The sequence below is a fragment of the Telmatherina bonti genome (assembly GCF_933228915.1).
Source record: "Telmatherina bonti genome assembly, chromosome: 13".
Lineage (NCBI taxonomy): Eukaryota > Metazoa > Chordata > Actinopteri > Atheriniformes > Telmatherinidae > Telmatherina > Telmatherina bonti.
In genome coordinates this window covers 16,291,262-16,306,435 of record NC_136611.1, presented here as the reverse complement: position 1 = coordinate 16,306,435, position 15,174 = coordinate 16,291,262, and the positions used below count along the sequence as shown (strand labels likewise).

At 38.6% G+C, this 15,174-nt stretch overlaps 1 protein-coding gene across 2 annotated transcripts in view; it reads right to left on the bottom strand.

Moving 5' to 3' along the window:
• Nucleotides 1-15,174, bottom strand: part of pde4d (phosphodiesterase 4D, cAMP-specific) — a gene marked incomplete at its 5' end in the record, with an annotated part of 182,957 nt that overhangs the window by 121,205 nt on the left and 46,578 nt on the right. The window contains one exon of one of the 2 annotated variants that reach the window (XM_079251328.1): nucleotides 14,537-14,835. The exons of the other annotated variant lie outside the window; for it this stretch is intronic. Within the exon in view, the coding sequence (XP_079107454.1) occupies nucleotides 14,537-14,835 (299 nt within the window). Of the gene's footprint in view, nucleotides 1-14,536; nucleotides 14,836-15,174 lie in introns of those variants that run through there. 2 annotated transcript variants of the gene reach the window in all.

The following is a 15,174-nucleotide window of genomic DNA, read 5'->3' as shown; positions in this document are numbered from 1 at the left end:
TATCTATTTTTAGAATATGACTTATGTAAGCCATTTGTCAAGTCAGACAAGACAGAGGGAATCATTTATACTGTATATATAACCATGTACACACAGTACCAATCAAACGTTTGGACTTACACATCATTGCCAACCTGAGTCCAATTGTTTCACCATCTGAGAAGGAGATGATTGTTCATGCCTTCATCTCCTCTGGACTTGACAACTGCAACTTCACATTCTTAAGCAAAAAATCTCTTGGCCATCTCCAGGTTGTCCAAAATGCTGCTGCTAGGCTGCAAACTAAATAATCGACATTCACTCCTGTCGCCCTGCAACTGATCCAAGTTGCACTGGCTCCCTGTCAGTCACAGGGTGCATTTTAAAACTTTGGTTTTAACTTATAGAGCCCTACATGAACAAGCACCTTGTTATTTAAGGACCTTTTACAGCCATATGTTCCCAGCAGGTCTCTGAGATCTGCAGACCAGCTGGCTGTTAGATGAACACGGCTTAAAACTAAAGGTGACAGAGCCTTTGGAGCAGTGGCTCCTTCCCTGTGGAACTCCATTCCTCTTAGCCAGAGGTCCACAGACTCAGTCATATCTGTTAAAAAGCAGCTAAAAACACATCTTTTTAAACTTGCTTTTTCTTAGTTTTATTTGTTTAAATGCTTTTTGTTTGATGTTGTTTTAAGATTTTGTGTTTCATTGTAAATCTCTTTGGGATTTTTATCTTGAAAGGTGTATATAAATAAACATTTACTTACTTAGATCTATTCATTCTTACAATCTCAAAAGTGTCATGATTCTGCTCTGCCCCTAACGAGCTGCATTCTTCCCCTGCCTGATTGCAGATTGTCCTCGCCTGTGCTGCTCTCAATTTAAACACCTGCCCTGGATCAGCTTGGTGCAAGGTTGTCTGTCTTTCTGCAGCCTTCAAGCGTCTTTATTCATTCATTCATTCATTTTCCGAACCGCTTATTCCAATTCAGGGTCGCGGGGAAGCTGGAGCCTATCCCAGCTGGCTTTGGGCGACAGGCAGGGTACACCCTGGACAGCTCGCCAGTCCATCGCAGGGCCACACACAGAGAGACGAACAACCACACTCACGCTCACTCCTAGGGGCAATTTAGAGTACCCACGCATACACAGGGAGAACATGCAAACTCCACACAGAAAGGCCACTGACCAAACCAGCCAAGGATTGAACCAGCGACCTTCTTGCTGTGAGGCCACAGTGCTAACCACTGCGCCACCGTGCAGCCCTCATGTGTCTTTATCTAAGCGAAAACCTGGTCTTGACCCCGCCTGTCTCTTACCACCGTCTTTGCTACGTCCCTATTGGAATGAATTGACCACCTGTTGCTGAACCCTGCCTGATTTTGACCCTGCCTCTTGATTGCTCCTTGGGTTTCTTCACCTCTCTTGCTTTTTGATGTGGACCCTGGACTGTTTTTGGACCTTGTTTTTCTTGATTGTGGAGATTGTTTTCCCTGTTCTGGAGGATCATTCTGAGACTGCCTGTTCCCACATCTCCAGGCAAACATTCATTTTTTGGCCTCTCCAATATCATCCCACCCCTGCTGTCGATTCACCTCTTTTGTGTTCCAGATCTCTTGACGATCAGACTAAGCCACCTTCAACACCATCTTAAATCTGTTTCACTTCCCTTGTTGGCTGAGTTTTTGGTTCTGGCTTCTTTAATCATTACAAAAAGAAACAGTATAAATACTGATATTTTATATATTTCCTTATCATTCTATGCGTTGCCAAAAAGCAAATCTATAGAGTATATTGTTACCAGGGTCTTTGTTATTTCAAGTGGGGCATGTGTGCTTGCTTTTGTTTTTTTTTCTTTACAATGTCTACGTATCTTATGCAATGCTTAGGTAAAGTATGTAACATCAAGAATATTGTTTATATTCCAAAAATGTCACATATTACATCTGTATTTCATGGAATACCTGCATTTCATGGGCTGCACGGTGGAATAGTGGTTAGCACTGTGGTCTCACAGCAAGAAGGTTGCTGGTTTGATCCTTGGCTGGGCAAGGTTTGGTCAGCAGCCTTTCTGTGTGGAGTTTGCATGTTCTCCCTGTGTATGCGTGGGTTCTCTCCGGGTACTCTGGCTTCCCCACCGTCCAAAGACATGCATATTAGGTTAATTTGTTACTCTAAATTGCCCATAGGAGTGAGTGTGAGTGGTTGTTTGTCTCTGTGTGGCCCTGCGATGGACTGGCCAGCTGTCCAGGGTGTACCCTGCCTTTCGCCCAAAGCCAGCTGGGATAGGCTCCAGCTTCCCCGCAACCCTGAATTGGATTAAGCGGTTTAGAAAATGAATGAATGAAAGACCTGCATTTCACACAGTAATGCCAATGTCAGAACTCAGAGGTGAACTCTGCACGGCCTTTTGAGAGATGTATTGCCTAACAACCATGCCAACATAAAGGACACACTGGAAATACGAGGAAGCAGTGACGCTTGAAACAAATGTATCATTTACACATGTAAAGGGAGTAGAAATTAGATTTTAGTTACTTTTCAAGGAAAGGCAAGTTTATTTGTATAGCACAGGCAAGGAGCAGATGTTTCTATGTTTAGTTCTGACTCTGGGAGCAAAAAGTAACCTAACCCTGATGACCTGAGGTTGTTTTCAGACAAACCAGATGATCATGAATGTAATTTGGCCCTAAACCATTCAGTACTTTGTAATCTAACATCAGGAATCTGATGTCAATTCTTAAAACAAAAAGAACCTAGTGCAAAGACCTGAGGTGATCCACTTTCTTGATCTTAATAAGGACTCGAGCAGCAACATTCTGCAACTAAAACTGTCTGATGGACTTTTTAAGCAGACCTGTAAGGACAGTGTTACAGTAGTTTAGTGTAAATGCTTGGACAAGTTGTAGTCCAAAAGTCATTGGGTGCTACATGACCACAACTGTTCTTATTAGCATCATTGGCTGCACCTGAGGGGGTGTTAATAAAAAGATATACTTGGTGTGGCTTACAGGAAGGTCACTTATCTTGCTGCTTCTACTGTGTTGCTGAAGGTTTTCATACTGGCTAGCTTATACAAGAGCTCTTAAACTCTGGTCCTTGATGGCCATTGTCCAGTAGTTTTTAGATGGTTTCCTGTAAAGCTGAGTGTACCACGTTTTCTTGATGTATCCATAACATAGCCAAAATATATTGTGAAATCAGTTGTAGATCATATCACCAAGCCCTGGTTCCCTGCTTCAACACACCTGATTCAAAGCATATGTATCCAATAGCTTGATGTTAAAGTCTGCACAATGATCAATTTGTGTGTGTCAAGCCTGTTGAAGCAGAGAAACATCTAAAAGCTGCATGCCAGGGGTGCTCGAGGACAATTTACAGAGCACTCAGGATAACCCATTGTCCCTAATCTCCAGTTTATGTTGCTGCCCAACAATCCAGATCATTAACAGCTGTGTTTAAAGTAGTCAGGACAAAATAGCCAAGACAGAACTGATATGAAATTATCCTTAAATCTCTAAATACATTTTTACAATATTTAAACGTGCCGTGTCTTCCTAATATACTGTTCAGTTATAAACATATCATACAAGAACATGTTTACATGAAGTTAAAGCATTCTTACAATTTTAGACTTGCAATCATAATCTTGGTGTGATTCATGACCATTGTAATAAATCAGCTGTCACAAAAGTAATAAAAAAGAAAAGCAAATAAAAGAAAAGTTAATCCTGGTATGTCATCACATTAAATCTTGCTGTCTTTATTGATGATGTCAGGGCAGAGAGTGCTCAACAATGAGAGATCTACTAATGGCTCTGTAATAGGAGTCATCAAGACCAGTATCTCTATTCTTCCCCATGGATGAAATCCATTTCCTGTTAATAAGGATATTGTACTGGTCTGATACATTACCCAGTGGAATCTTTCTAGTGACATCAGTCAATCACAATCTCTAACCGCTGGCCCACCAAATAAATTTTTTCATATCATAATTTGATTATTATGATTATTATTATAATTTCATAATTTACACACCCAACAGATTTAAAAAGCGACTGTGAAAGCCTGTTGCAATGTTCACACAAAGCTTTTCTTGGTCATCCAAATCCAAGTATTCAAGTTCTTTTTCTCCTGCAGTACAAATCATCATTCATAATAAAGTGTAAACTCAAATGTGTCTTAATAGCATTCAAATTAACTAAATAATGCTAATACGTAGCTAAATGCTTTTTTTTTTTTTTTTTTTGCAAAGGCATTTTTGTTTATAATTGTTTTTTGCATATTTTTAAAAATTTCTATTATATATATATATATATATATATATATATATATATATATATATATATATATATATATATATATATATATGTATGCATTATGATCAGTCTTAGGAATAATACTGATTGTTTGTAATAAATAAAAGGGACATATTATTTTTTGCATGGGCACCTTTAGCAAAAATTGGAGAACAAAAACCATGAAGAGCTTAAATTGCTGCAATAAAACAACTTATAAAATTAAAAGGTAACGTAATAATTTTATTTCAGTATCTTATGAATAATGTAGTATTACTCTCTTCACACAGTATTTCCACATTACTGACAAACAATGAATTATTCATGTGATGTCAGATGGGCTGTTTCTGCCCCCATGTCAAGGAAATAGTGCAACATGCAAATTGCAGATGACCTCACAGATGTAACATACTAGACCAGAAAAACTGTGGCATATATGCCGGCACCTCTTGGAATTTGTTATTTTGTTAATACTTACAACATGGTTACCTTCAAGTTTTCGTAAATGACATTTTCAATTTAATTTATGACTATGATGCCCCTAAAAAGGGACAGTACAGCTGAATTTAAACTCCATAAAACCATGTGACTACTCATGAAGGCAACTACCCACTCAGTCCAGGTAATTAAAACTTTAAAGATTTTTAAAGCTCAAACTATTGACTTTACTTAATTTAATTAACAGCAAATTTGCACATTTGCACTGATGATGTAGTTAACCATGACAGGTCCTTCATCCTATGGCTTTTGTCTGGTGACAGGATTCAATAATAGGTTTTCCCAGTGACTTTCATAGCTCCCAGTTATTCTCACATCAATCTTTGTCTATTCGTTTATTATACCCAATCTATCCCACTGAAAGATGCAAATAGCTGACGTTTACTGCAATGATCTGGCCTTGGACAAGGGGTGGAGTACACCCTGAAAAGGTTGCAAATTCAGAATGTTTATCAGAATGTTCTCATGTATTACATGGAGTGATATTTAGGTGTTTTTGTAGCTATTAAAAGATAAATAAAAAAATATGAAAAGATAAATAAAATATCTAGCATCATATGTGAACTATATCTCAAGCTCACAACATTAAAACTAAATGGATTTGGTTCTGAGGAAGAAAAATCCAACTTTTTATAAGAAAGAATTCATTAATGTAATAGCAAACAGTAAGGATGCTTTCAAAAGCTATTCATAAAGACTACTTTATTCAGCTTTTGTTCCAATTTAAGTAGGGCTTGAGGAAGCTGGTCATTTAGGTGGTTAGGATCCACTGCAGGGTTACTTTCATATTTCATGACAAGACCAAGCTCGTTCAGATGAGTGTATGGCAGGCTTTAAGATGCAAGCTGACAGCTATGACAGGAAACATGTGGCCTTGATACGCAAATCATTCAAGAGTATGATGCTAAAAGACAATGGGGAATCAGTGGGAATAAATGTGTGTGAGGGAGATGGACAGAAACACAAAAATAGGAAATGGAAGGAAAAGATACAAATATGTATTACTATTGGTTGGAGCTGATCTGCACCAGGTTTTTCTGTTTTTGTTTTTTTTTTTTTTTAATTATTATTTTTTATTGTGAATCAGTAAACCAGGAGACTGAAAATATGCATCTCAGAGAGCCAACTGATTGCAAGAAAGAAAATTTTGGTAAGGGAATAGCAGAATAATCAAAAGCCGAGAGGAATAATCTCAGGAATGAATCATCGTGCATGCAGTACTAAACCCCCATGTGACCGGCAGTTACTACATTAACTTTATTATACTCTGCTATCTGAAAACCTTATAATGTCATGGAAGCCCTGCAACTTGTTGTCAGGATGTACATTGCTAGTCAGTTTCTTCTAGCACCTGGTTACCTCTACCTTGATTTTTATTGAAACCGGTAGCAATATTCCAGATGCAGGGTGAGATCATTTATGCAGTTCACATAATAAACATTCCACTAAGACATAGCACAACACAAAGGCTGCACAAAACCATTTCTTGGAAAGAATCTGGCCATTTAAACAAATGACGAAGAAAAATCTCTCCACTTACTTTAACATCTTAAGATTAATCATCACTGTACATATTCAGCCACTTAATTATCAAGTTTTTTTTAGATATGAGCTTTGGATTAACATGCTATATTAAAAGCTTGTAGGTGGCAACCAATACATTTTTCTGTATTTAAAGTTGTTTCTTTGATGCTACTCTGTTTCTTTTGTTTGTTTGTTTTTTTTTTTTATAGTTCTCTTATTATCTTTGATGCAGAAATCCTGTCTAAAATACTCAACAAGGCTGATCTGACTTGAGGCAATTAGCAGACCCCACATCAGAACAGTTGCTCGCTCAGCTCCAGTTTTTATCACCCTGTTGTTACGATCAGAACAGCACAGCCAGCTAAGAGCTCAGGGAATCACCCAGCATCAAGCAGACAGTCTGGAGAGGCTTTGGCTCATGGCCCCTTACAAGTCCGTCCTTCAAAAGTGGTTTTCATGCATTTTATTAGCTTAGCAGATGACCAGTGAGAGAAAAGAGTGCCAGGGGAGAGCTATGAAAAGCAAATGCCTGTTCCTGCTGATAAAAATGTACCTCTGCTTCACATACACTGTTGGAGTTCTGTTTCTATTTGAGATTTCACCATCTTTTGCACAGTTTTTCTCCACTAAGAGGCAATAATGCTTCCCTAGAGCCAGTTTCACACATGTCTTTAGCGTGGGTTTGACATTAGACGGATATGCTCCCTAGACAGTCCAGCTGACCTGTCCATCAATGATACTGCATCATAGTTGATGTGTGCATTAAACATGTATTTTCTCAGAAATGACTATCTTTGGTTGAAATAGCTTAAAGTAAAAAAAAAAGAAGTTTACTTCACTTTTCCCGTTAAGCTTGTTTAGATGCTGAGTGTTGTACAAAACTTTTTTCTCCCTTTCTATGAAGGTGTGATTTAATAGTCATAATTGGTCTTCACACTCATTAAAAAATGCTCGACAAACATTCATTAAAGCCAACTTAGATGTCAAAGCAATGACTCCTTTAGAGTTGCAGCTTATATTGAACCGTGGTGTTAATATGAGCTACAGTACAGTACAGTATCAGTAAAATAAATAATACAAATCTCTTGAAATTAAGAAAAACCTGCTTGCATTGTGATATACTCTGAAAATGTTCTTTCTTCCTTTATAAAAATGGTTATTCCACGACTAACCCTACAAAATCCAAAACATCAAACACAACAAAATGTTCCACATTGTACAATCTTTTAATGTTACCAAAAATATATTGTTTAGTCCAAAACTTTCCAAAGTGGACTAGATCAATAATTGGTTTAATATCATATAATAGCTGATACCTGATACATAATGGCATCACTTCAGCTCATGGAAAACAGATGCTCAGATGGAAGCATCTGAGCATCTGATCTAAAATCTGCTGCAACAACTATCAGTTCAGGAAATCAGACAGTATTTACTAATGAAGTTGATTTGCGTCATTAGCTTGAATGTTGCTGGAAGCATGTAATCAGAGTCCTGCTCCTCCTGAATTGTAGCATAGAAGCAGCTACTGTTCAACACTGTTAGCATTACTGATTTCAATTACTTTGACAACTTAATGCATGTTAGGTTAATTGCTATGGTTAATTGATAACTTACTATATGTAAGTTGCTTTGGAAAAAAGTGTCTACCAAATGACTGTAGAATAGAATAGAATAGAATAGAATAGAATAGAATAGAATAGAATAGAATAGAATAGAATAGAATTGTTTCCAGAAAGGGTGATTGCCTTTTTCTGCTCAGGAGAAGAGCAAATAATGCTCATTCTAAACAAGACACTATCTACAGCCACACAAATATAGAGGTAACTTCAGAAGTGGAATCCTCATCCTGTTCTTCATCTTCTTCACATTCTGCCCTACAATTTTACATCAATTCAATTCACAGCGATTCCTCAGTAAACAATCTACCATTCCTGATTAGAATGGGTAAAAGAAGCAAATGCACTTTCAATGATATGAGTAATAAAAATTTACAGGCCTTTTTAAATGTAAGTGCTTTCCTCTGTACAACTCTACATGACATTCTAAAAGTCCTTAAGATGTGAATATGCTGTACGTTCCAAGACCCTCAAGTTAGCCAGGAATTACTTCCAGCAATTACCATCATGTCAGTAAGACTAAACCGCATGGCATGCTATTCTTCTTAGCTAGTTTTTCTGCATCCACATTTTCCTTACACGTTACCTTTCTACCACCACAATGCTCTATTGCTGCGCATTAGCATCTACATGAAGCATGCAGGAAGAGTCATTTCACACTGCCATTGAAAACACACTAGACACGAATGCACAGCAGAATTTGGAAAGTCATGTCACTTCCTCATAATATTGAAGTAGGGATTACTATTTCTTGTAGTTTAGATACTTGTTGCATTATTGACATAGAGCAGGCTGATATCAGCCTGCTCTATGTCAATAATATACTGAACGCTATAGCATTCAATATATTGTGCAGTCCTTAGCTGTACAACAAGATGGCTGTACATTAGAGAAGCATAGGCAGGCAAAAAGAGTTATGGTGACTCACAAATGAGCACTGCTGGTATAGAAAATTACAAGAGGTTGTAAACAATTACACTGCTTTCAATAATGCCATCAAATCTGCCCCTACACACTGGAGCGAGAATCAAGTCGAGGAAGACGCACAGAATAACAAGCAAACACCTCTAGTAACTATGTTCATCCTTGTTAATGTATTTCTGTGTCATGTGTTAATAATGTGCAGATGTAGGAGGTGACAACTTCAGCAGAAAAGATCTGCTGCAAATATCTACAAAAGTAACATTGCTTCAACATTTCCCCACTGTTTCCTCAGCCAAGTGAGGTGGGGGTGTTGGTAAATGTTAGTGGTTGCTTGTGTGAGTAACTCCATGTTTTGTTGATTTTAAAGCAATAAATTAATAATAGTCATACTTTTCAGTTGGCCCGTGAACAAATGTAAGTAGTCAGAGTAGTTTTCTAGCTGCCCTGTCACTGCCCCATCACTCAGCTTGAAGTGATGCAGACTGCTGGGAGATGTTTGCTGGAGTTCCCCCTGACTGAGTGGGCAGGTGATGGCATTCAAGCCAGCTCATGGCTGCTGCCAGTCGCTTACTAATTTGGCCCTTTACAGGTAACTAGAGACCAAAAACTGACACCTGTCTGTGCCTGGGCAACAGCCGCTAGTCTACCTGGACAGCACTGAGTGGTAGGACTGTGCAATATATTGAGTTTTGAATTATTGAGTTCAGCTCCGAACAATGTGAAATGAACAAAAATGTATTATTAAAATAATTTTGCTATATTATATTCTCTTTTTTAATCAGAATAGTACACGCATTTCCACTTCCTAAGGGGAATATGGGCAAATACTAGAAGTAGAGCCTCCAACATTACTGCAGACACTGTTAAAAACTTAGCAACTTTGTCATAATTTGCAAGTAGTGAGCCTCTTCAACCGACTGTTTAAAAAAAAAAGCAACAAATTTTAAAACTTTCTGGGTGTTATTACACATTTAAGGTAAGAAGACTGAATGGAAAATAAGATTGCATCAAAGCCCCCTGCCCATCTAAAAGCAGTCATATGAGGCCTGGTTCTTGTATGTTCTTGAAATGTTTTATCTAATATATAGCTGTGCATTAATCACATTTTAAAGTATAAACACCTAGCTTGTTTTTCCATTTGAAAATGCCAACATATCCCTGTGTGGCACTGACAAGGTACTTTAATTACTAAAGTTGCTTCAATGAAATGAAAAGTCCTTTCTATCTTGTCTGCAACTGATAGCATTTCATTGATTGTATCGTCTTTGATTTGTTTTATCTATGCTCAAACTTGCTGTCTGAAGAGCCCACAAGTTTTCACAGTGGTCACAATCAGCCTTTAAGGTTTAGTTGGTTAGTTTACAACACCTTGGTCCATTACTACCTTCACCTGCTAAGGAGTGTGGACCAGAATTTCAGTGACTAATTGTGTGATATTACAAGTGGATCATCCTGTACAAGTGTTGAAAAAATGATCTCAACAGCACTGGCTTCTGATACCTGATTGCTCAATCGGTCCTGTCCAGGGAGATGATTTGCACTCTTCTAGCTGGAGTACAGCACCCATTTAAAAAAAACATTGAAAGAAATCTGTAATTTATAAAAGTATAAAAACTACACAGTGGGGAAAAGAGGCTTGAAAAATTTTAGGATAGTAAAAAAGATTTATATTATGGGCCCCTTTGATTGATTCCGTTCTCATCCACCAGGTCCCTTTTTTAATTCAGTAGCAATTTTGTCAGAGATATATTCGTTACAATATCAGTTTTGCACATATATGAAAGACAAGAACAGAGAGCTCACTTCACCTTGAGTGACTAATGTGGATAAAGCTTGGCACATCCCCAGGAAAGACATTTAATGAAAAGATCAATAGTGGGATTTCATGAAAAGATATGATTCAAATAAATTAGATTTAAACTGTAAAGTGCTTTTTTAGACTCAAGCCTGCTCTCTGGTATTACAATGGGACTGAGTAAAAGAGAAAGCCTTTTCTTTCTTCTTTTAATGCAAAACTTTAAAAAAAATCCTGATTAAAAGATAACGTCTATGTTTTAATCTTGTACATGCATCATGCATCTACTGCCTTCCCTGCAAAGTTCTGACAATTATCAGTCCTTCAGCATCCGAATGTGTGTTTAGCTCCATAAATATTATGAATGACCAAGAATGATAGGGCTTTACTACATTTCTGAGGCTAAAATTGACTGCTGCTTTCCCCAAAAGGTGTACATTAGAAACGTCTCTTTACAAGTACTCAGCCTTCTGAGGAATATAGTCAATTCACTTTCCATTTCTGTCTGAATAAGCAGGTCAATAAGACCCAGCCAAAGAGGTTGGTATTCTCTTACTTATCAGCTCTGCCTGCCTTTCAATCTCTCTGGAAGACTAAATATGGCGGAAAGTTTTAGAGACTCAGAAAATTTCACTCATGAGTCATTTCATTTCCAAATATCGGCTTGATGCCTGATGCTGCTTTCTGTTGATGGGACGTTTTATGACCAAACTGTGTTCGTTTGCCCTTGAGGATATTTTTTTTAATATTTCTAGTGGTGCACATACGCAGTGGATGTATACCGTCACAGCATCACAGAATCCTATATAGTACTATTGAGATTACAAGCATGACTGGTGTTATATATATATATAGTCATGTAGCCAATAGCAGACCCTGCCTGTCTCACGAGCACCCTTGGGATCTAATGACATAGCAAGTGGGGGTTACACTTTGTACTGGTTAAAAGCCTTACTCTGGCCATGCCATTCAGAGTGGAAGAAGCAGCTGGACAAAAGAAAAAATCAGTGGCTGTTAAATACAATGCAGAGAGAGAGTGCTGTGGTATGGTTTCCAATCTGCAGAGAGGAGATGAAACATTCAGATACAACCAGATTCACACACTAAATCACAAGGTCTTACATTTCGATTGGGGGGCGAAAAAAGAAGCCACAATCGTTCTCTTCACCAACATCTCCAAAGATAAAGTAAACCCCCTGCACAGACTTCATAGCAGGGACAGGCAAGCAGCCGAAAAGGAAAGGGAGAGATGCCATCTCCTCATCAAAGTATGCTCCAGATTCTTACAGCAGTCTCAGAGAAGCCTTGAGCACCATCCAGGCCTGGCCTAGACTGTGACACATTTGGGTGATATGCTTTACCTTGAGGCTGCCGGACTCTGTGCCAGATCAGCTGCTTGGGCACACACAGCTGACATTACCAGTGCTCTCAGGCATGAATTTGCTTTGGCTCTCTCTATAGAACTTTATCTACTGTATGTTAAGCAAGTGGCTGGCAATTCTCATTAGTTTACTGCTGGGGTGTTGCCTCTAAAGTGGTTTGTATCTGTCTGTCATAATCAGCATATATGTCTTGTTTCCCTTACTTGCAGCAACAACTTGACTGAAGAGTTTTTCATGTGGAGATTTGTGACCTTCTGCTGTCTTGTTAATTGGAACAGTCACTCAAAAGCATGGGTTCAGCGTAAACAAAGCATGCATCACACTAAAGCGCCGTGTAGGCTTGGAAGTACCTGAGAGCTAAAATGCTTCCAAGCCTTTAAGGGGAAATAAGCATTCCTTCTCTCCAAGTAGTCATAGCCTGACTGCATGTCTGCAATAAAAAAGGCTTTTTATATTGTAATAAATCCCAAGAGGGTTAGCTCCTTGTTCGAGGCAAAATCAGGAGAAATGCTTCTATAAAGAAGGGGAAACGTGGACTTTAAATATTTTAAATGTATATATTTTTACAATTCTGATAGATCTAAATTAAACATGATGGTGCAGCATTTTAAATCCACCTCTATTGTCTTTAAATGCTTGTCTTCTGGTCATCTTGCTAAATGTGTGCATCACAATGGGTTTCTAAATTGTGATTCCTACCTTGAATACTTTGGTGTTTATCTCCAAAAGTTCATCAAAGATTCTATTAATTATGTGTGGTTTTTGGCTAAATATAATTGAATAAGAAAAATGATCTACAAAAACAACAAATAAGACAAACATCTAGCTGATGCTCATACATACACAACTAATCAAATGACCCATTTTGGCAACAATGGACTGTAGAATATGAGGGACAAAGTTTGATACAGACTGGTGTTAGTTTGAACGTATGAAAGACAGCAATGTGCTTTTTACAGAATTAGCGTCCTGTGTGAAATTTGATTTGTTTGGGTTAATCTAATTGCAGTCTAATTTCCCTCCCGCAGCAAATGGGGATAGTGCTTGAATGATCTTTTGTGCAGCTGAGCTGCATGGGTATCTGTTTTGATATTTCATCATCAACTTTAACATTACATGGGTGCTTTCCAGCCCATTATTCTGTGCTCCCACCTCCAAGCAGTATAGCAGGAACCATTCTGTCCAAAAGCCATGCAAGCCAGGGCAAAATATCTAGCTGACTGATGACTGGACCTGCAGGCGAGTATCTGTCATCCAAGCCTGCATTAGTGGCAGAAAGAGGAAAAGGAGGCGAACCACCGGACAGAAAACGTATATCTCCAGCAGTCACTTAAGCCGATGAGCTGAGGTGACCTTCTCAGATTTCATTACATTTCGTTTCTTTTTTTCTTCCTGTCCTCCTTCTTTCCCAGAAGAAGTAAGTAATTAGAGCAGAAACCTTTCCCTGCACACCCTTGCTGTCTCAGTGCAGAGCTGCTTTTGTCCGTCTGCCTTTATGAAGACATAATTGCTGTTACTGCAAACACTACGATCTTCACTCGCTTTAACGCTCATGTGCTCGTAGCATCTGAAGACCCAGCACTTGTCATAGGTGTGTTATTATTATCCATATTGTCACATATAATGAGTCAGATTCATGTGTCCTTTAAAATGATGTGGTCACTGTATATTTAATTGAGCTACTGTACATCACCTTCCCTTGCTGACAGCAGTGTATAGTCAGTTCTCTGCAGAGAGATACTAAAAAGTAAATTATATCCATCATTCTACACAACCTTAAAAAAAACAGTTGAATTTTCCAGTAAGTGATGTGCTTAGGGAAGAGCACATAATAAGATTTCATCTGATCTTCATCTGGTCAAACCTAACCAATTACTTTAACTATTGCAAATAGAAGACACAACCGTCTGGTTAGTGTGCCACTTACAACTACAGAATATGAATATCACAAAGGACTGTGGTAACTACTGAGGTGTTTAGCCGAGTTCCTCGTTTCCTTTTTTTGCTTTGTATCTTTTCTTGAGAAATGAAGCCATCATTTTCAGGCTAATATGTCTTGCTGACCTAAATTAAACAGCCAGTTTAATGCTTCTCTGAGCTTCAGTGTGAAAAACAGGAGGAAAACAGATCTTTGTAGGGTTTTTTTCCTTGTAGAAGTGTCATTGCATATAATGCTCTCATGATAACCCTGTATGAATGCTTTTATTATCATTTAAACCAGTATGTTATCGAGTGCAGTCTGTGCCACACAGTTTAACCGTTCCTCATTACCATCACAGTGTGAAAAGGGTTTTAGGTGCTGTTATTAAAAAAAAAAAAAAAAAAGTGATGTAAAACTGTAGCTGAGTCAAAAGACAGAAAGAATAACGACGATAACCTCCTCAAAGTTAGGACTAAATACAGCAAAAACACTTCTCCGCTCTCGCGCATCAGTCCGACTCACAACGCCCATCTTCATCGAGGGAAATTAAAAGAAACAAGCGAGGAAAAGCAGTTTCCCTCTTTTTGTCCTTACCGTCGAAGACCTTGAAAGGACGACGGCCACGACATCCTGGATTTCTTCAGCCCGGGTCGGTGCCCTGTGTCCACTGCGTAAGTCCGGTCCATGTTCCTCGGGTTGAGGTATCTCTCGGTGTCCGAAAAGCCTCTTTGTCTCACTCGGTCGTTCTTGCGCACAACCAGCGCGTGGTGGAGCGGAGAGAGCGTCGCCTGGTTCTGCTGCCTCCACAGATGTTTGGGCGCCTTTGCACTCACGCCGGTTCCGCCGCCGGCAACCAAAGACGCCGAACCCACTTTCCCGCAAGTGGGTTCCATATTTTTTTTAGCCACGTTGATTAAAATAGTTTGTAGGCTATCTTTTTTATTATGAACTGTTTACTCTAAGAGAATTCAGGTGGAATAATTCGGAGAAGATTAGAGGGGTCTGACAACACGAGTTACGTTTTTTTTTTTTTTCGTTTTCTTCTTTTAAAAATTAAAAGTAAAACCCAAAAAGTAGGGCAACTTTTTCTTAATTAGTTATTCTGTGTGCTTCACGTGCTGCTTGTTATTTGGAGCTCACATGGTGAGTTTAAATCCTTGAACTTTACAGCCAGTGCTATGCGCAAACACAGTACAAAGAGACGAAAATGAATCCATTTACGCATTACTGGC